This window comes from Sceloporus occidentalis, unplaced genomic scaffold (genome assembly GCF_023333645.1).
Source record: "Sceloporus occidentalis isolate IW3139 unplaced genomic scaffold, rSceOcc1.0.p SCAF_190, whole genome shotgun sequence".
NCBI lineage: Eukaryota > Metazoa > Chordata > Lepidosauria > Squamata > Phrynosomatidae > Sceloporus > Sceloporus occidentalis.
The window spans coordinates 840,915-863,247 of NW_028317170.1; the positions used below are offsets into that span (position 1 = coordinate 840,915).

Below are 22,333 nucleotides of genomic sequence, written 5' to 3' on the forward strand. Positions count from 1 at the left end.
GAATTCCATGCAAGGCTTACAGTAGAACGCATTGCCCGACTCTCCGGTGATCAAAGGGTTATGGATCCACTAATTTCTGTTTAATTTGCCCAACTAATGTAAATGATCATATAGGTGTTTGTGCTATCTGTTTGTAGATCACCCACATAGTCCGTAGCAGTGCACAATCCCTAGACGCCATAAACCGAAAAAAAATTTTTCTGTATTTTTAATGAATTGTCCCAAAATAAAGTAACTTATTGTTTTCTTTTATAGAATTACCCACTTTTTAAACCTTAAATAAAGTTGCCGTTTTGCGTGAAGTTTATTTGACTTTTTTTTTTCTGTTTTTTAGGCGAACCCAGAAAGTTTGATCCAAAGTTTAAAGGTCCCGTGGGAAAGAGGTAAAAATTCCGGATATTACGAGCCGCGTCTCATCTACACATCTTTTTTCCTTGTAATGTTAACCCCCCCCCCCCCGCCGGGGGTATCATTAGAGACGTCTGAAAGCTCACAAGCAGCCGGGGTCTTGAGGTTCTTGTAAAGCAGGTACACCTGTAGTTAAGGCTGAGACCCCCCCCGGGCTTTGGAAGAAAAATGCGGGGGGGGGGGGGGTAGAGGCACAAAATGTTAGTGTTTTTTGCCCCCCCCAAGAAACCTGCACGTTAAGTACCCAACCAGTATATTTCCAGTAAGATGACGCCTCCGGTACTGGTGTTTAGAACTGGTGTATGGGGGGCCGGGGTTGGCTCAGAGACCCTCGGTGTCGCAGCTCATCTCTGTGCAGCATGAACGGACCTGGCTGTAAAATGCGTTGGGGCAGAACGGCTGCTCCGGGGTCTGTCTGCTCGGGCAGGACCCTCCTCTGGGGCAAACAGTAGCAGAGACCCCCTCCGGACTGCCTGGGCATTTCATCTATAATTTGGTGTTTATGGTATAAATAAAAAAAATGGCTTCATAATATAGAGAAAAATCTGAAATCGCAGATCCGCTGAACATTCAGGAGTGCAATTTATTTTGTGTTGAAGTGGAACAGCAGCTTTAAAGTAGAGGCATTTTACCCCCCCCCCAGATATGACCGCCATACTTAATGGCTGTTTTCGTTCGTAAACAACTCCCGATCTGTCTCGCCCGCTTCTTTTGCCAAAGTCGTGGGAAGGAGCGGATCCGACAGATGCCGTCCATAACCAATGAAGAATCCAAAAATGCATTGATTTCCACGTTTTTATTTTTTTGGTCTGTAACCCCCTCATTTTAAAATTCCCTGTGAAAAGCGATCCACAAGATCCAGTAGATCGATGGACGTTATACCAACGCAATTCACAGCAGCATTCCATAAAATGTACACGCTGTCCATAATGACGTTATATCTGATCCCCAATCTACTAGACAAACCCCCGACTCCTTATCATACTGCCTGTGTGGAACAATAGAATGGCTCAGTCTTATTAACACAGTCGGACTCTCTGACTAATAAAAGTCTATGGAGGAACGGACATTAGTAATTAGGTTATATTACTGTATACAGTGCTGGGGGGTTATATTACTGTATACAGCGCTGGGGGTTATATTACTGTATACAGCGCTGGGGGTTATATTACTGTATACAGTGCTGGGGGTTATATTACTGTATACAGCGCTGGGGGGTTATATTACTGTATATAGCGCTGGGGGGTTATATTACTGTATCCAGCGCTGGGGGTTATATTACTGTATACAGCGCTGGGGGGTTATATTACTGTATACAGCGCTGGGGGTTATATTACTGTATACAGCGCTGGGGGTTATATTACTGTATACAGCGCTGGGGGTTATATTACTGTATACACCGCTGGGGGTTATATTACTGTATACAGCGCTGGGGGTTATATTACTGTATACAGCGCCGGGGGGTTATATTACTGTATACAGCGCGGGGGGGGGTTATATTACTGTATACAGCGCTGGGGGGTTATATTACTGTATACAGCGCTGGGGGGGTTATATTACTGTATACAGCGCTGGGGGTTATATTACTGTATACAGCGCTGGGGGTTATATTACTGTATACAGCGCTGGGGGTTATATTACTGTATACAGCGCTGGGGGTTATATTACTGTATACAGCGCTGGGGGGGTTATATTACTGTATACAGCACTGGGGGGTTATATTACTGTATACAGCACGGGGGTTATTTTACTGTATACAGCGCTGGGGGGTATTACTGTATACAGTGCTGGGGGGTTATTACTGTATACAGTGCTGGGGGGTTATATTACTGTATACAGCGCTGGGGGTTATATTACTGTATACAGTGCTGGGGGTTATTACTGTATACAGTGCTGGGGGGTTATATTACTGTATACAGCGCTGGGGGTTATATTACTGTATACAGTGCTGGGGGTTATATTACTGTATACAGCGCTGGGGGTTATATTACTGTATACAGCACTGGGGGGTTATATTACTGTATACAGCGCTGGGGGTTATATTACTGTATACAGTGCTGGGGTTATATTACTGTATACAGCGCTGGGGGGTTATATTACTGTATACAGCGCTGGGGGTTATATTACTGTATACAGTGCTGGGGGGTATATTACTGTATACAGCGCTGGGGGGGTTATATTACTGTATACAGCGCTGGGGGTTATATTACTGTATACAGCGCTGGCATTCATTGGTTTAATTTTGTAATTTAATTTCTTCATATTAATGTGTTTTGGGCAATTTTCATTTTTTATTTCTAATATTAAAATCTTATGACTCTTGCATCCGTTCATGGTTTATGCTCATAAATATAAATGTTTACTTATAATGTATATTTATGATATTTATGTTATAATAATAATAATTAATAGTTATTTTTCGGCTGCTTGATATATTACCAAAGAAAATCAAATATTTATTAAGACATTCGGGGAATTAGCTGTTTTGGGACGATCTCCTTTGATTTTTTTTTTAATTAGACGTCAAACTCCACTAATCAAAAATAGGATGTTTTTAAAGTAAGATGAATCTTGCATTTTTTGCATTTTTGTGAACCTTCAATTTAAAGCAAATTTTGCGTCCTTTAACTTTGAATTTATTTGGCGAATTTATTTTATTTCGGTGAGCGAGGAGCTGAATAGTCGGAAAGCGTTCTGTCGCCTTGTCATATAAATTTTAGGGGTTTTTGGCGCGTTGCGGGTGATTTCAGTAAAATTTCATTCTGACGGTTCTGTTTAATATTTAATATCTCCGGATATTACGCTTCTGGGCCGCGATTCGTTTTTCTCGCCTAAGGATGAATAAAGGAAATAAAACTGAAAATCTGAGACGCTGACGAAAAAAATTCTCCTGTACGGTTATTATTGATTTATTCTATAGCGCCATCATATTCCGTAGCGCTGTACAAAGGATAAACAGGACATAACAAGTGGATCACATAAGCATGTGGATTATATATAGTAATATAACCCCCAGCGCTGTATACAGTAATATAACCCCCAGTGCTGTATACAGTAATATAACCCCCAGCGCTGTATACAGTAATATAACCCCCAGCGCTGTATACAGTAATATAACCCCCAGCGCTGTATACATTAATATAACCCCCAGCGCTGTATACAGTAATAACCCCCCAGCGCTGTATACAGTAATATAACCCCCCAGCGCTGTATACAGTAATATAACCCCCAGCGCTGTATACAGTAATATAACCCCCAGCGCTGTATACAGTAATATACCCCCAGCGCTGTATACAGTAATATACCCCCAGCGCTGTATACAGTAATATAACCCCCAGCGCTGTATACAGTAATATAACCCCCAGCGCTGTATACAGTAATATAACCCCCCAGTGCTGTATACAGTAATAACCCCCCAGCGCTGTATACAGTAATATAACCCCCAGCGCTGTATACAGTAATATAACCCCCAGCGCTGTATACAGTAATATAACCCCCAGCGCTGTATACATTAATATAACCCCCAGCGCTGTATACAGTAATAACCCCCCAGCGCTGTATACAGTAATATAACCCCCCAGCGCTGTATACAGTAATATACCCCCAGCGCTGTATACAGTAATATAACCCCCAGCGCTGTATACAGTAATATAACCCCCAGCGCTGTATACGGTAATATAACCCCCCAGTGCTGTATACAGTAATAACCCCCCAGCACTGTATACAGTAATATAATCCCCAGCGCTGTATACAGTAATATAACCCCCAGCGCTGTATACAGTAAGATAACCCCCAGCACTGTATACATTAATATAACCCCCAGCGCTGTATACAGTAATAACCCCCCAGTGCTGTATACAGTAATATAACCCCCCAGCGCTGTATACAGTAATATACCCCCAGCGCTGTATACAGTAATATAACCCCCAGCGCTGTATACAGTAATATAACCCCCCGGCGCTGTATACAGTAATATAACCCCCCAGCGCTGTATACAGTAATATAACCCCCAGCGCTGTATACAGTAATATAACCCCCCAGTGCTGTATACAGTAATATAACCCCCAGTGCTGTATACAGTAATATAACCCCCAGCGCTGTATACAGTAATATAACCCCCCAGCGCTGTATACAGTAATATAACCCCCCAGCGCTGTATACAGTAATATAACCCCCCCAGCGCTGTATACAGTAATATAACCCCCAGCGCCAGGCCCGGACTGGGACAAAAAATAGGCCCGGGCATTTAAGCCTGAGCAGCCCATATTTATTTATTTATTTATTGTTAAAGCCCACCCTTCATGTACCATCTTTGCATTTAATCATTCACATAAATCATTAACACATTCATTAATGCAGTCTCACAAATCATTCAAGCAATTCATCCACACATGAATTCATTAATTGTCATACGCATTCATACAATTCATCCACACATTTATCCATTCATTCTCATACGCATTCACACTACCCCCTCTCATCATCTTATCTGCCCCTTCTCACTATGTTCCCCCTTTTCACTATGTAACCCCCTTCCCCACTTCTCAATATGTACTGCCTCTATCTATCCCCTCTCCCCCTTTCTCACTACCTAACCCCCCTCTGCCCCTTCTCACTGCAGCCCCTTCCCTCACCCTATTTACCTTGTTGCCAGAGCAAGCAGCAACTGCGACCGCGCCTGTGGCAGGGCAGGATTGACTTAGGGGCTGATGGAGCTGCAGCTCCAGGCTCCTACCTTAAAATAGGCCCAGTCAGGACTGGACTGACTGGGCCTATATGGCCGCATTAAGGCAGAGCCCCTTAAGCCCGCCGCAACTGCAACCGGGTCCGCCACTCTAAGGCAGAGCCGGCCTTAGGTGTTCTGGCGCCCTGTGCGGACTACTCCTCTGGTGCCCCCCCATCCCCAAAAAAGAAAGGAATAAAAACTTGTAACAAAACTCCCCTTTCTCACTATCTATCCCCCTGTATCACTATCTACCACCTCTGCCTCTTCTCACTGTTATCATTATATACTGAGGCAGACATTGACGGTGGTACAGCATAATACTTATCACTATATACTGAGGCAGAAATTGACGGTGGTACAGCATAACACCTACCACTATATACTGAGGCAGACAATGACGGTGGTACAGCATAACACCTATCACTATATACTGAGGCACACATTGACAGTGGTACAGCGTAATCCCTATCACTATACATTGAGCCAGACATTGACAATAGTGCAGCATAACCCCAATCACTATATACTACGCCAAACATTGTTGTGGTGTAGGCCTACCACTTCATAGTCTGGCTTAGTAGTAGGGATGCACCGAAACGAATTCTGGACTGAAACCGAAAATGCAGCATTTACCTGTCCGAAACCGAATATGACCCCCCCAACACCATAAAAAAAACCCTTTTATTTAAAGTAAGTAACACACCAAAATAGGACAAAACAATTAAAAAACAATATTATATGTATATATATATGATTGTTAACAGCAATCACATTCCTATCATGCCCAGGCATACCCAGATTCCAGGATGTACTTCTCACTCCCTTCTGCCCCATCTACCCCTTCTCACTCCCTTCTCCCCTATCTACCCCCTTTCCCCCGTCTCACGCCCTTCTCCCTATCTACCCCCTCCTAACTATCTACCCTCTCCCTCTTTGAAGTTCACTTACCTTTCAGGAGTCCTGCGGTGAGGGTGCAAGGCCTCTGCCTCCCAGCTCTGCCACTGTATGGAACAGTATAGAGTGATGGGAGTTATGATGTACTTTTAGAGCATAATTAGATCATGAAAAAGACATTGGAAATGGTACAGCATAACACCCATCACTCTCACACACTTACCAATCCACACATATATACTAATCCACACATATATACCAATCCACACGTATATACCAATCCACACACATATACCAATCCACACGTATATACCAATCCACACGTATATACCAATCCACACATATATACCAATCCACACGTATATACCAATCCACACGTATATACCAATCCACACATATATACCAATCCACACATATATACTAATCCACCCTCACTGAATATTTTCCTACCTTTCCTCTTTTCTCCTTACAGCTCCTTTTCCTCCTTGTGACAGGGCCAGGCTAGCTGGCTCATGTGTCATATGAAGTTTAGCCGGGTCACGGAGCACTTTTGTGTCCGGTTCTGTATACTGTGACCCGGTAATATATTATATTGTGTTTATTGTGTAACCGGCCCAGAGACTGATGTGGATTCAGCCCCAGCCTTCAAAGAGACGATCCTATAATCTGGCTGGGGCTCTTAATCAGCCAGCACAGCCCTGTCTGCCCAGACGGCACCCGCACTACAGGGGGGATAACACAGGTGGGGGAACCCATTGTATTCTGTAATCCCCTCACCTGATACATCCCCTGTATACTGATGGGATTTGTGATGGGATGTGGCTGATGGGAGTGGGGGTTGGGTTCGGTACACATTGCATTGAGATTATATAAAGTTCTGTGTGTTTGTAAATAAAAGAGAGTTCTTCTTGGTTTACTACGAATGGTGGTCTGGATGATCCGTGGATAGCTGAGTGCGATCCGTATGAGGGACTGACTGGTGATTCCTCAGCCCTCAAACAGGGGGTACCCAGCCTTGGGTACGGTGACCCTGTAACACTCCTCTTCGCTCCTCTTCTTCAGTTCTTCTGTCTTCTTCCGGGTCAGAGGGCACGGACAGCGGTGGGCGCGGCTTCAGTGTTGTGCGCCGGGATCTAACAACAAACCCCGGCGCACAGCAGCTGTTGCCGCGCGGATCACAAGGGAGCGGTATCGGAGGTCTTTAACAGAGGGAGATCCTTGAACCGGCTTAAAATCACTCAAGGGAGCCGGAGGTCTGTTAAAGACCTCCGATACCGCTCCCTAGCGAGCCTGCTCCTCCAGCGGCGGACATTACTGTCCGTCTCTGGAGGGGTGCCGGGTGCCGCAAGTTGGCACCCCCTGATGAGCGGCATCCGGTGCGGACCGCCCCCTAGAGTGTGACGCCCTGTGCGGTCGCACACCCCAAAGGTCGGTCCTGCTCTAAGGGGCCGGGAAGCCCCCACCAGGGCCGGCCTTAGGGGTTTGCGGCCGCACAGGGTTTAAATTAAAACATCGGGGTTTTTTTTTCAACTTTATTTAACATCCTCCATGTTAAATAAAGTTAAAAAAAACTTTATTTAACATGGAGGATGTTAAATAAAGTTAAAAAAACCCCGATGTTTTTGACAGCCCCTAAGTCAATGCGGCCCTGCCGTGGCCCGGCCCACCGGGCCTGCCCAGCGATGTATACAGTAATATAACCCCCCAGCGCTGTATACAGTAATATAACCCCCCAGCGCTGTATACAGTAATATAACCCCCCAGCGCTGTATACAGTAATATAACCCCCCAGCGCTGTATACAGTAATATAACCCCCAGCGCTGGATACAGTAATATAACCCCCAGCGCTGGATACAGTAATATAACCCCCCAGTGCTATATACAGTAATATAACCCCCCAGCGCTGTATACAGTAATATAACCCCCCAGCGCTGTATACAGTAATATAACCCCCCAGCGCTGTATACAGTAATATAACCCCCAGCGCTGGATACAGTAATATAACCCCCCAGTGCTATATACAGTAATATAACCCCCCAGCGCTGTATACAGTAATATAACCCCCAGCGCTGTATACAGTAATATAACCCCCAGCGCTGTATACAGTAATATAACCCCCCAGCGCTGTATACAGTAATATAACCCCCAGCGCTGTATACAGTAATATAACCCCCAGCGCTGTATACAGTAATATAACCCCCAGCACTGTATACAGTAACGTCTGGTTTTATCTCATTTTCTCCCAATAAACTCCCTTTATCTGCAGACCCGGAGTCGCCGTTGCTGTCAGTCATGTGATATTTTGGGTGACTTTCCCGGCTCAAACACCACACTGAGCTGATGCTTTATGGCGATGCTAATGAAGTCCGCCCCTCCATAGACTTTCATTAGTAAGAGAGTCCTGCTGGCTGATTAAGACTGAGCCATTCTATTGTTCCCCACAGGCAGTATGATAAGGAGTCGGGGGGGTTCAGTAGATTGGGGATCAGATAACAGAGCGAGAATCATACAAACGGCTGATATGCAGCTGCCTGAAAACTTTATATTATGGGGCAAAAACTACAACTGGGATAAAAAAGAAAACAGCGATATTTTTTTTCTTATGCTAGAAATAAAAAACTGTCTGAATTTCCCTTTTAATGACGTATTCGTGTCCCGTGTACGCTGTTATCCCTCCTCGTGTTCCTTTTGTAGGCGCTGTACAGACGTCCTTTGCTGCATTATTTTTGCGCTGGTGATCCTGGGTTACATCGCGTTAGGAATTGTAGGTAAGCGGATTTTTTTTTTCTGTAAAACGTTTAATATTTGGGTTCCTGCTGACCTCGTGTCGGTTCTGAGCCTCTAAATAACTTAAAATCGAGTTGGTTGACGGAGACAACGAGACGATCGACCGATGGCAACAACGTTCCGGAAACTTCGATAAACGTAATGCAGCTTCCCAGAAGGGAAAGCTAATTTGCCCTTTTCCCCCCCACTGCTTAAAATGCATATTTTTATAGATTTTTTGCGGCTTCTTATGTGATTAATTAGAGAATTTGGAATGTTTCGGCAATAAGTCGTTCTGCTGGCTGATTACTGATCATTGACTATTCCGACGGGCCGGGCCGGACGGCTCTTATCTGCCATCAATTTCTATGTCTTTACATAAAATGTAATAACCAAATTTTTCTCCAGATTGGATTATAAAATGTAGGTAATTTTAAGACATTTTCCCTCCTGTCCTGTATGTCAGAGGGTACAGTAGTGATTATATCGTTGGCAGTAAAAGAAAGTAGTTTAGAATATTAAAGGGATTTAACAAAGGACAGGAGGCAAATGTATCTAAAACAGAAAGGGTGGTAGATAAGTGAAACAGCCTCCCAGCAGAAGTGGTAGAGGGTAATACAGTGAGGGTATTGAAGATGCATGGGATAGACATACGGCTCCTGAATCTAAGTCGAGACCAACGACTGATTAAGGTTTGAGTCTTTACAGCAGGAGAAACGGGCGACTTGACGGGGGCCGGATGGGGCCGATCTGTCAGCAGGTTCTGTGTTTTTATGTTTTTTTGAATTATATTAACACGAGCTGCTCAGCAATATGTGAATATTATATGAAAACATGGCCGATGTGGTCTCCCTGCTTCCCCCTGATTAATCTCTCCCCGTGACGAGTATTCCGGGTTCTTCTGTATAAAAGAAGTCGTCGGGCCGGCAGTGACTGCAAAACGCGTCGGGGATTAGGAATGACTAAACGTTGTTTGTTGCATCTGTGTTAGCGGTCAGCCTCCCGGCTCACAGCCCGTATCTGCAAAGGGTTAACAGGGCAATGAACACACGTGCAGTCGCCCCCAACGCATTCCACGTTTCCCCCGTGTATCTGTGTATTGTGTCATGCGTGTTCTGCACTTTGCAGCATGGATTCACGGGGACCCGCGCAAAATCATCTACCCGACAGACAGCTACGGGCAGTTCTGTGGCCAAAAAGGGACGCCCAACGAGTAAGTGCAGGAAATCAAATAATAATTAATAATAAATAAATGAAATCTATAAATATAATAAAAATAATTAAATATCAGGGGCTCCTTCACGGCGTCACCCGCTGGTTTTTCTGTTTAGGAACAAAACATTCCTGATGTATTTTAACATCCTGCGCTGTGCGAGCCCCGCCGTCCTCATCAACCTGATGTGCCCAACCACCCAGGTGAGAACCTTTCGAAAGTAGAGATGTGACCGGCCCTGTATAATGTATAGATAAATCAGTGACCCGCCCCCTGTATAATGTATAGATAAATCAGCAAGCCGGCCCCCTGTATAATGTATAGATAAATCAGTGACCGGCCCCTGTATAATGTATAGATAAATCAGTGACCGGCCCCCTGTATAATGTATAGATAAATCAGTGAGCCGGCCCCTGTATAATGTATAGCTAAATCAGTGACCGGCCCCTGCATAATGTATAGATAAATCAGTGACCGGCCCCTGCATAATGTATAGATAAATCAGTGACCGGCCCCTGTATAATGTATAGATAAATCAGTGACCGGCCCCTGTATAATGTATAGATAAATCAGTGACCCGGCCCCCTGTATAATGTATAGATAAATCAGCGAGCCGGCCCCCTGTATAATGTATAGATAAATCAGTGACCAGCCCCTGTATAATGTATAGATAAATCAGTGACCCGGCCCCTGTATAATGTATAGATAAATCAGTGACCGGCCCCTGTATAATGTATAGATAAATCAGTGACCGGCCCCTGTATAATGTATAGATAAATCAGCGAGCCGGCCCCCTGTATAATGTATAGATAAATCAGTGACTGGCCCGTGTATAATGTATAGATAAATCAGTGACCGGCCCCTGTATAATGTATAGATAAATCAATGACCGGCCCCTGTATAATGTATAGATAAATCAGTGACCGGCCCCCTGTATAATGTATAGATAAACCAGTGACCGGCCCCTGTATAATGTATAGATAAATCAGGGAGATGCGGTGTGCGTTGGCAGCGTGTTGGCAGCGTGTTGGCAGCGTGTTTGCGTGTCTTGCAGCTCTGCGTGTCGAAGTGCCCGGATAGATTTGCCTCCTACCTGGACGCGCAGAGTAACCGATATAACGGCAGCTACTGGAATTACTACAGAGAGTTCTGCAAACCCGGCTTTAACAGCCCGCGGAAGGTGAGCGCAACACCGACAACCCGTGCACACGCGTGACAGCAGGAGGTGTACTCGGCGCTCTGCGTGTGCTGGAGGTACAGATATCCTCATAATCGGGGCATTAGGTTTGCAAACGGGTCCTTGGCCGAAGAGCTGACAATAACACCAAAACTTCATTAACCTTTATTAGTCTTTGAAGGAGCGCGACTGCCCCCTGGTGGCGAGGAGGGAAGAGGCACGTTGAGAGCCGTTAGGTCGCTCTCCTTGCATCCGTGCGCAGGTACTACAAATTATCAGACATTGGTGATAAGTGGAACAGCCTCCCAGCAGAGGTGGTAGAGGCTAATACAGTGAGGGTATTAAACACGCATGGGATAGACATACGGCTCCTGAATCTAAGACGAGACCAGCGACTGATTTAGTGGATAGGGACGGATATTTCCGTGACGCAGTATTAGTACCGTGACCCTGGCGCGCTGCGTGTTGCGGACGTTTCACATGACGGCCGTTATCTCAGTCTATTGCAGAAGTCCTCAGGGATGAAGATTGTCCGTCTGTCATAATTCCAAGCAGGCCGTGTAAGTACTACTTTTATAAAAAAAAAAAAAATGTTCGGAGGTGAAACGTTGGCTTTAACCTGAAGATGTGAGATTTTCAGCTAAAGGGTTAATCGATGCCTCTGACCCCCAGAATTCCGACACTCTCTGCTGTTATTGGTTGTTGTTGTCACCAACATACCCGGGAACTTCCTAAATGAGCGGCCCCTGATAATTAACCCTTTCATTGTGAAGATTCTATGCAGCCACTTGCCAAATTCTCTAATACTGGTCGTCATGGTAACCTTGACTCGATTATTTAAATATATACTGGCGTTCAAGCAGGGATATCATCTATAACATACTGGGGGCAAAAGCCCCAACTGGGAGTCTTATATACGATCACAGCAGGGTAGTGACCCCGAGAATCTGCCCCTTCACCCTGATATGGGGCAGAAAACCTGATCCCTTCTATACGTACAGAGTCCGTCCGAACCACAAACCAGCGATCCCCATAAACCGTTACAAGTGGGGTAATAATGTCAACCGATGAAAGTACGTTATTATGATAAATATATATTTTTGGAAATAATTGCATATATAGGTGAATATATACCATATATAGTCATGTGATGCTTTTTCCTCCCCGGCTAGTTCTGCAGAGGTGCTTCCCCGATTTTTCCACTAGAAATGGAATCCTGACCGTCGCGAACCGGACCGTGTTTAAAGATGGCGTCGGGCAAATGAGAAACGTGACGGACCTGCGAGAGGCGGCCAAGTAAGGATTTATTTGGTGCTCAGTTTATATTATTAGAATACTAATTATTATTATTAATACATTTTATTATTATTATTATTATTATTATTACATTTTATTATTATTATTATTACATTTTTTTATTATTATTATTACATTTTATTATTTATTACATTTTTTATTATTATTATTATTATATCTTTTATTATTTTTTACATTTATTATTATTATTTTTTATTATTTTTTATTATTTTTTACATTTAATATTATTATTTTTAATTTTTTTACATTTTATTATTATAATTATTATTATGATTATTATCTTTTATTATTTTATTTATATAGCGCCAACAATTCCCGCAGCGCTTCTTACAGTCCCTACATTGAAAGGGTCTGAAAGAGGCCTCGGCTCGCAGGCTTACAATCTATATAAGGACCGGCAGCTTCTGGGCTTTTATTACTTTGTCTGCAGAACAAAAGATACAACAAGTTCATGTGGTTTCGTTTCCATCACAACGTTTATTTTGTTTTTTAGCCATGTAACTGCCATTCAACATGGAACTAAAAGGTTAAAAGCAAGTGTTTTGCATTATTGTACGATTACTTGTGTCCAGCTGGAACAGAGCAATCGCCATAGAAACATCCCTGGCAACGCTCCGGGTTTTGCCTAGAGACTTGGGGTAAAGCGCATTGAGGCACGCCCCACTCCCGCCCCACTCCACTCCCGCCCACTCCCGCCCCACTCAACTCCCGCCCACTCCCGCCCCACTCCACTCCCGCCCCAATACCACCTACTTCCCCTCTTAAAAGGGAGGGCTCCGGGAAGCTGGATGGAACGCGCTGATTGGTGCTACGCAGAACTTTAGCCTTTTCTATATATCCATATTTGGTATATAAATGTATAGATGGACGGCTGAGGGTTTGGGAGTTGAATCCGGGCCCAACCCATTAAAACTAAACTCTCCACAGGCACCTCCACCCCTGAATAATGCATACCTCCAAACAGGCCTGTTTTTTGCGGGAAAGGCTTTTTTCAGGGCTTTGTCCCAGGAGGTGGCCACGCCCTGGTGCCACCCACCTGCCACACCCCCATCTGTGCCCACCTGTTGGAGGGGGTACGTAACCCTCCCGTTCCACCTCGCTGGGGGCAGATGTTGCTGTGTTCCAGAGCTGCGCATGTCCTGACTGCATGCGAAAGGCGAGATAATCGTACAATTTGTATGAAGTGTTTGCTTTCCACAGAATAATAACCGGCGGACGGCGCTCTGCAAAGGAATGTAACCCCCCGCAGCGCTGCAGCTTCCGCGCACGATCCGCGATTCCTGCCCCGGTGCAAAAAAAAAATATTAAACTTTGCATCATTAACTCGTTATTTTCCTTAATTGTTTTAAATGATGGTAAGAATTGTTTTAATTTCATTGAATTACGGTCATTTTCCGGATCCTCTTCGATTTAGGAGGTTTTTAAAAAAACTTTCCTCCAAAAATATTTGGAATGCGCTGATTGGGTTCCTCTGACCCCGTTAACCCTTTGCTTATAAAATCTTAATTTTTTTCTTATGGAATTGGGCGTGTCCGGCCCCCACTGTCCGCCAGCATGTGGTGTCGTACTAATGCGGTATTAACCCTTTCCAAAACCACCCTCGCTCGCAGCCGGCCGGTCGCCGCTGGTGAGGGTATTTTTTTTCATCACTTTTAAAAAGCTAATTTTTTTTTCTTTCACCCCAAGTGGCATCAACAGCGTGATGGACGCGAGATCGGTGGGAATGAGGATTTTTGAGGACTACGCAAGTTCCTGGCCCTGGATCCTGATGTAAGAGAATCCATTTCCCAGCTTATGGAAGGAAGTTTTACTTTACTGAGAGGGTGGTGGATAAGTGGAACAGCCTCCCAGCAGAAGTGGTAGAGGGTAATACAGTGAGGGGATTAAACATGCATGGGATAGACATACGGCTCCTGAATCTAAGACGAGACCAACGACTGATTAAGGTTTGAGTCGTTACAGCAGGAGAAACGGGCGACTAGACGGGGGCCGGATGGGGCCGATCTGCCGGCAGGTTCTATTTATGTAAAAAGCAGGGAGAGCCCGGCTTATCTTCATGGTTTGAAGCTCGGTGCGAGTCTCTGACCTGAAGAGACTCTTTAAGCTGTTTTAACCAAATCACAAACTACAACTAATGGATTTCCCCACCGCGCTCCTCGCTCCTCCCCCGCAGAGCCCTGTTTATCGCGATGCTCGTCAGTCTGCTATTCCTCGTTCTCCTGAGGTTCACGGCTGGAGTGTTTTTCTGGATCTTTATCGTCGGCGTCATCGGAGTTGTCGGATACGGTGAGTTATTCCGCTTTTTAAATTGTCTTTATTGTTATATTGAAAAAAACAAAGGAAAGCCGGGAGTTCATTCGCCGAAAACGAGGAGAATCCCAACGCAACCAATAAAAACGAAGCAGAGAGCGCTGAATTTCACTTTCTCACACTCACTCTATCTCATGCTCTCTCACACTCACTCTATCTCATGCTCTCTCACACTCACACTCTCTCATTCTCTCTCAGTGCCTTCCGAATTTCTCCTCCGTGCCCCGTCTCCTTTCCCCCGGTTCCGCTTCTTCTCTATCCTCTTCTTCCGTCTTCTTTCTTCGCTCGCTTCTCCGCGCTATCGGCTCCGTTAACCAGAGTTGTTTTTGCTCCATCAGCAGAAGTCTTTTGACCGATCGTGGAGTTAAAACATAACTTTGAGTAACGGCACTGAAAAAAGGTCGTATAACTGCACTACATACGTGAAAGGGTTAAAACTACTAAATTGTGTGAATGAGGGGAAGGGCTGTGATGGGATCCCCCCCCCCAGCGCGTCCCAGTTTAGACCCCTCTCAGGTGACCACCAAGACGAGATCATCAGCAGCCCGATGCGTGTGTTGCTGACTCTGCGTCGGGGGAGGAGCCGTGAAAATGTTGGCGCCGACATTAAAAAAGAGACTGATGAGACGCTATTAGCTCGTCGAGTAAATTTCATAAATGTATTAATATTATTATTATTAAATATTGAAACGAGATGGCTAGACGTACCCCGTGAATATATGCATTGTATGAAGCGCTGCGTAAATTGTTGGCGCTACATATAAATACAAGATATTAATAATAATAACAACTGATAATAACGATAATAACAATAATGATAATCATAATAATAATGATAATAATAATAATTATAATAACAACAATGATAATCATAATAACGATAATAATGATAATAATAATAATTATAATAACGATAAAAACAATAATGATAATCATAATAATAATGATAATCATAATAATAACGATAAAAACAATAATGATAATAATATCTTTTATTCCAAAGTTTAGCTGCCTGTCTGTGGTCCTTGAAAGGAAGACCCTGGTAACCTGCTGAGTTCTCAGCTATTTATGTGACATTTTACCCCCCCTGCATTTAAAACGGGGGGTACCATGAAAACGTACAGGGTCCGCAGAGCTGTCCCGTTCATTAGCGCGCATGTGATGGGGGGGGCGTCTGAAGCGATGTATCAGAGAACTGAAATATTTACCATTCTTCCTAAAAGTTACAATAATGATTGTTTTGGTTTTAACCCCTCGCTCTCTAATAAACCTCCCTGCGCAGGGAAACATTGGGGGCAACAATAATAATAATAATAATAATAATAATTAATTATTATTATTATTATTATTAAGACCAAACGGAATATTTCTAGAGGGGAATTATTACAAAGCGGGGTAAATCTGGGATGGGGGAGGGGGTTTCTGGAACCTCCAGTTTGTGATCCGGGGTCTCGTCTTCCGTCCGCAGGGATCTGGCACTGTTTTTGGGAATACGACAGTTTGAGGGGAGTCCCCGGGGCGGATTTAACCATTTATGACATCGGGCTGCAGACGGACTTCAGGGTCTACCTGCAGCTGCGGCAGACGTGGCTGGCGTTCAGTAAGTGTTTCCCGTTAAAGAGCGGCCGGTTTGGGGCAAAATATTAATATATTTTAAATTTCACTGGAGATTAAATGTTCATGTGTTATTAACCCCTTCAGTGCACAGGATTGCGCAGTATATTAAGGGTTAATACAGAGTCTATACTATTTATTTATACTACTTTTTTTAGCTGTTGTACAAATTAGCGCTGTGTAAAATAGCAGAGATGCCACCAGCCGCTGACAGTACACAGCTCTGTGCTGAGAGGGCGGTAGATAAGTGGAACAGCCTCCCAGCAGAAGTGGTAGAGGGTAATACAGTGAGGGTATTGAACATGCATGGTATAGACATACGGCTCCTGAATCTACGACGAGACCAACGACTGATTAAGGTTTGAGTCTTTACAGCAGGAGAAACGGGCGACTAGACGGGGGCCGATGTGCCGTGACACGTATGTGGCTGCGTGTTATGTGTTTGTTATCACATGTTTCCTCCGCAGTGATAATTCTCTGTATCGTGGAAGTTGTTATCGTTCTGATGCTGATTTTCCTGAGGAACAGGATCCGGATTGCGATCGCTCTGCTGGAGGAGGGGAGCAGGTACCGCGGCGCTCGCTTACGATCCGGGGACCCCCGGGGGCCGGGGCTGGACGCGGTTTGACTTTTTAATAAATGCGACGCCAGCCAGGAATTCTCCAATCAGTCTATAAGGGGCAGAAAAACTGCCCCGGGTTCATCTCCAGAGGCTAAAGCCTGGCAATGACTGCGTGTGATGGGAGTTATGGTCCCGCATTTGCTTTCTATATTATATATTATATATAATCTCCTGTCTCTTGGGTCGGGTGGCGGATTCTGCAGCTTTACTGCCCTTCCTGTGCGGAATATAAAATCCTTTTGCTCCAGGGGCCACTCCTGCCGCTTGGTGGATGAAGGGGCCCCTGAGGGCTCTCGGTTAGCTGGTATAGCTTATGGTCGACGCGTTATTAAGTAACGGAGAGTCTGCTGCTTTTATTCCAGGGCTATCGGATTCGTTATGTCCTCCCTGTTCTACCCAATCATCACGTTCGTCCTGATCGCCGTCTGTATCTCCTATTGGGCCGTCACCGCCGTGTATCCTTTTAACAGAGACGCCATTCGCGTTACCTTTTGAAACCTCTGAAGTCTCTTCTTTAGGTGCAATATCATCATTTATTATAAATAAACCGATTCCCTAAACTCCACGCGCTGTCATTGCACCCTAACATTAACCCCCTCAGTGCCAGGAACAACAATTTTTCTCCATAACTCGCGTTATTAGTTTTATGGCGACCTCCGGGGAAGCCGTGTACAAAGTGATGTCAAATAGAACGCTCTGCAAATACGCTGGCGCCACCTGCGTCCCTGAGGTGAGTTTATTACAGGGGAATATCTGCCCAGAGAAATCAGCGGAGGGGGGAGGAAGGGCAATTATATTTTAAGAGAAAATCAGACTATTCAACTCTTTCTTTTCTTTTATACAGTAATATAACCCCCTCAGCGCTGTATACAGTAATATAACCCCCAGCGCTGTATACAGTAATATAACCCCCAGCGCTGTATACAGTAATATAACCCCCCAGCGCTGTATACAGTAATATAACCCCCCAGCGCTGTATACAGTAATATAACCCCCAGCGCTGTATACAGTAATGTAACCCCCAGCGCTGTATACAGTAATATTACCCCCAGCGCTGTATGCAGTAATATAACCCCCAGCGCTGTATACAGTAATATAACCCCCAGCGCTGTATACAGTAATATAACCCCCCAGCACTGTATACAGTAATATAACCCCCCGCGCTGTATACAGTAATATAACCCCCAGCGCTGTATACAGTAATATACCCCCCAGCGCTGTATACAGTAATAACCTCTAGCGCTGTATACAGTAATATAACCCCCAGCGCTGTATACAGTAATATACCCCCCAGCGCTGTATACAGTAATAACCTCCAGCGCTGTATACAGTAATATAACCCCCAGCGCTGTATACAGTAATATAACCCCCCAGCGCTGTATACAGTAATATAACCCCCAGCACTGTATACAGTAATATAACCCCAGCGCTGTATACAGTAATATAACCCCCAGCGCTGTATACAGTAATATAACCCCCAGCGCTGTATACAGTAATATAACCCCCAGCGCTGTATATAGTAATATAACCCCCAGCGCTGTATACAGTAATATAACCCCCCAGCGCTGTATACAGTAATATAACCCCCAGCGCTGTATACAGTAATTTTTTTTTAAAATGTCCTTTAACCCTTTACAAACGGAGTGGAAGTTGTATTTGTAAGAAACTGTTAACCCCTTCAGTGACGTAGTTTCTGCTCACTATGGGAGTGATAAATTGTAATATCGTTTATTCGCGTGACGTTCAGCCCGTCCTGTTTTTGGATATTTAATATTTTACTCTTTACCGTTTCCCAGACTTTTAACGTGACGAACGTGACGAGGCTGTGTCCCGGCTCGCAGTGCACCTTCGCGTTCTACGGCGGCGAGAGCTTCTACCATCGGTACATCCTGATCTTCCAGCTCTGCAACGTCTTCGTCTTCTTGTGGCTGGTGAACTTCTCCATAGCCCTGGGTCAGGTGACGCTGGCCGGCGCCTTCGCCTCGTACTACTGGGCGTTCCGGAAGCCGGCAGACATACCCGCCTGCCCCGTCTTCGCCTCCTTCGGCCGAGCGATAAGGTGTGGAACGTGGAGGAGCCGCGCCTGCGCGGAACGTGGGACTCGGCTGCCCCCCCCCGCGCTCGCCTCGCTGCGATACTTTGTAACAATAACTTCCCTGTCGTTTGTTTCCCGTCAGATTCCACACCGGCTCGCTGGCCCTGGGGTCCCTCATCCTCGCCATCGTCCAGTTCATCCGAATAATATTAGAATATCTGGATCATAAACTCAAAGGTAACGCGTGGAATGAATCAAACCCAATAACCCAGAACCTGCCGGCAGATCGGCCCCATTCGGCCCCCGTCTAGTCGCCCGTTTCTCCTGCTGTAAAGACTCAAACCTTAATCAGTCGTTGGTCTCGTCTTAGATTCAGGAGCCGTATGTCTATCCCATGCATGTTTAATACCCTCACTGTATTACCCTCTACCACTTCTGCTGGGAGGCTGTTTCACTTATCCACCACCCTCTCAGTAAAGTAAAACTTCCTTCTCATCCTCTGACCCTCTAGTGTTAGATTCTGGTCCTCACATTTCTATGTATTTTAATCATCATCAGCTGAAACAGGTCGCCCATTTAACAATAATACCTCTGCCCAGAGGCGACTCTCCTGATGCACATTCACTCCTTTAATGTCTCCCTTCACTCCTTATCTCTACACAACAGCCTGTAAACACTTGGTAACCCCCCCCCCCCCCGCCGTATATTTATTGTCTGTATCGTTGGTGTCTCGGCAGCCGCTCAGAACGCCTTCGCCCGATTCCTCCTCTGTTGTCTGAAATGCTGCTTCTGGTGTTTGGAGAAATTCATAAAATTTATGAACAGAAACGCTTACATCATGGTGGGTACCCGGCACCGCCGCCCTGCGCTGGTATAAGCGGCTGTATTTCTATAAGGGCCGTGTAAACGCATCCCTCGCCCCGTTATCTTTCAGATTGCAATTTATGGGAAAAACTTCTGCACTTCAGCCAGGGATGCGTTTTTTTTACTGATGCGGAACGTGATCCGGTGAGTCCGACCTCGGAAAACATACAGCAAAAAAATGTGAAAGCAACAAAATTCTGCTGATTTTAAGAAAATTAAATGACATTTTCACAATGTCACTCCCAGCGCTGTATACAGTAATAAATGATATTTTGGGTGACTTTCCCGGCTCAAACACCACACTGCGCTGATGCTTTATGGCGATGCTAATGAAGTCCGTTCCTCCATAGACTTTCATTAGTCAGAGAGTGCGGCTGGGTGATTAAGACTGAGCCATTCTATTGTTCCCCGCAGGCAGTATGATAAGGAGTCGGGGGGGTGGTAGATCGGGGGTCAGATCTGTGACAGGGCCAGGCTAGCTGGCTCGTGTGTCATATGAAGTTTAGCCGGGTCACGGAGCACTTTTGTGTCCGGTTCCGTATACCGTGACCCGGTAATATATTATATTGTGTTTATTGTGTAACCGGCCCAGAGACTGATGTGGCTTCAGCTCCAGCCTTCAAAGAGACGATCCTATAATCTGGCTGGGGCTCTTAATCAGCCAGCACAGCCCTGTCTGCCCAGACGGCACCCGCACTACAGGGGGGATAACACAGGTGGGGGAACCCATTGTATTCTGTAATCCCCTCACCTGATACATCCCCTGTATACTGATGGGATTTGTGATGGGATGTGGCTGATGGGATTGGGGGTTGGGTTCGGTACACATTGCATTGAGATTGTATAAAGTTCTGTGTGTTTGTAATAAAGAGAGTTCTTCTTGGTTTGCTACGAATGGTGGTCTGGATGATCCGTGGATAGCTGAGTGCGATCCGTATGAGGGACTGACTGGTGATTCCTCAGCCCTCAAACAGGGGGACCCAGCCTTGGGTACGGTGACCCTGTAACAAGATAACAGAGCGAGAATCATACAAACGGCTGATATGCAGCTGCCTGAAAACTTTATATTATGGGGCAAAAAACTACAACTGGGGTAAAATGAAAACAAAGCATTATTTTTGAAACCTTATTTTTCTTCTGATACGAGGAATAACAAATGGCGGGGATTATGGTTCTCGGTGACAGTCTTGGTGATTTAGGGGCTTTCGTTAATATAAATGCTGAGAAAGAATAACCGATTCTTAAATATCCTGAAATGATTCATAATGTAGAATTCCTTGCTGTAATCTTTGAAACTGGCACTGAATGGGTTAATCAGCTCATGGTCAGAGTGGTCCTTTCTAGATTTTAAGAAAATCGTTAATTGATAAAATCCTGTGATCGTCCGTTCCTTATAAATGGTGTTTAATTGCTGCTTCGTACGTGATTTGTATTCCTTTTATTATTTCAGGGTCGCCGTTTTGGACAAAGTAACAGATTTCTTACTGTTTTTGGGTAAAGTTATGGTTGCCGGATCTGTCGGTGAGGAACTTTTACTTTATTCCTTAGGACAGTGAAGTCGATGTTGCATAGAATTTTTTTTTTTTAAATTGTATAACTCTGATTGGAAGAGAAGTAGTTTACATCCTTAACCCTTTACTTCCTAAAAGTAATTGTCCGATAATGAAATGATATAAATCAGGTCTGCTTCTCGCCGGAGAGTGGATCGTATTTTACCATCTCTTTGTCCGGCTTATTTAATTAATGCCAAATTTACTCATTTTCATTCTGGCATTCCATGCCGCCCCGCCTGGCACGCGTGTTCACGCTAACCCCCCAAATATTGCTTCCGCAGGGGTCTTGGCTTTTTTTTTCTTCACAAGAAAAATCCCCGGGCTCAGAGAGGAGACCCCAAATCTGAATTATTACTGGGTCCCTCTGCTGGTAAGATCATTGATTCATTATTATTATTATTCTTAATTATCGGCGCGGGGGGGGGGCATTTAAGGGCAAATATCTTGGATAGGAATATTCTGGAGAGACTGATCCAACTGGAACGTGGATATCCGGGAACCTTAGGCCACACTTTATATTTGGAAAAAAAAATCTAAGCAGGCTCGGTAAGGTTTTTATTTGTAAGCCACACAATTTTGTGATATATTTTGGGCCGGAAAAGTTTATTCCACTATATGGCAGTTGCAGTGTCTCCCACAAGGTGGCGCCGGAGCGCAGCGCACGCCGTCTGATCCCAAATATCCACCTGACCTAATATGCAAATTAGCTGATGATTTACAGTGTAGTTCTTATCTATATATCTATATATATATTTATCCTGTATATACTATGTATGTGTATATTTATACTGTATATACTTGTGACGGAAGCCTCCATCACTGGGGCCACTGGA

The 22,333-nt window shown here is 44.8% G+C and overlaps 1 protein-coding gene across 1 annotated transcript in view; it reads left to right on the forward strand.

Annotated features, from left to right (window-relative positions):
* LOC149278406 (choline transporter-like protein 5) overlaps positions 1-22,333 on the forward strand; it is a 46,254-nt gene that overhangs the window by 11,083 nt on the left and 12,838 nt on the right. Inside the window, exons 2-20 of the mRNA XM_089502020.1 lie at positions 335-383; positions 8,724-8,797; positions 9,924-10,008; positions 10,127-10,211; positions 11,063-11,188; positions 11,685-11,745; positions 12,358-12,481; positions 14,189-14,272; positions 14,676-14,788; positions 16,281-16,412; positions 16,894-16,993; positions 17,411-17,503; positions 17,691-17,778; positions 18,845-19,107; positions 19,226-19,320; positions 19,821-19,924; positions 20,018-20,091; positions 21,398-21,468; positions 21,782-21,870. Coding sequence (XP_089358146.1) covers positions 335-383; positions 8,724-8,797; positions 9,924-10,008; positions 10,127-10,211; positions 11,063-11,188; positions 11,685-11,745; positions 12,358-12,481; positions 14,189-14,272; positions 14,676-14,788; positions 16,281-16,412; positions 16,894-16,993; positions 17,411-17,503; positions 17,691-17,778; positions 18,845-19,107; positions 19,226-19,320; positions 19,821-19,924; positions 20,018-20,091; positions 21,398-21,468; positions 21,782-21,870 — 1,910 coding nt within the window. The remainder of the gene's footprint in view (positions 1-334; positions 384-8,723; positions 8,798-9,923; positions 10,009-10,126; positions 10,212-11,062; positions 11,189-11,684; positions 11,746-12,357; positions 12,482-14,188; positions 14,273-14,675; positions 14,789-16,280; positions 16,413-16,893; positions 16,994-17,410; positions 17,504-17,690; positions 17,779-18,844; positions 19,108-19,225; positions 19,321-19,820; positions 19,925-20,017; positions 20,092-21,397; positions 21,469-21,781; positions 21,871-22,333) is intronic.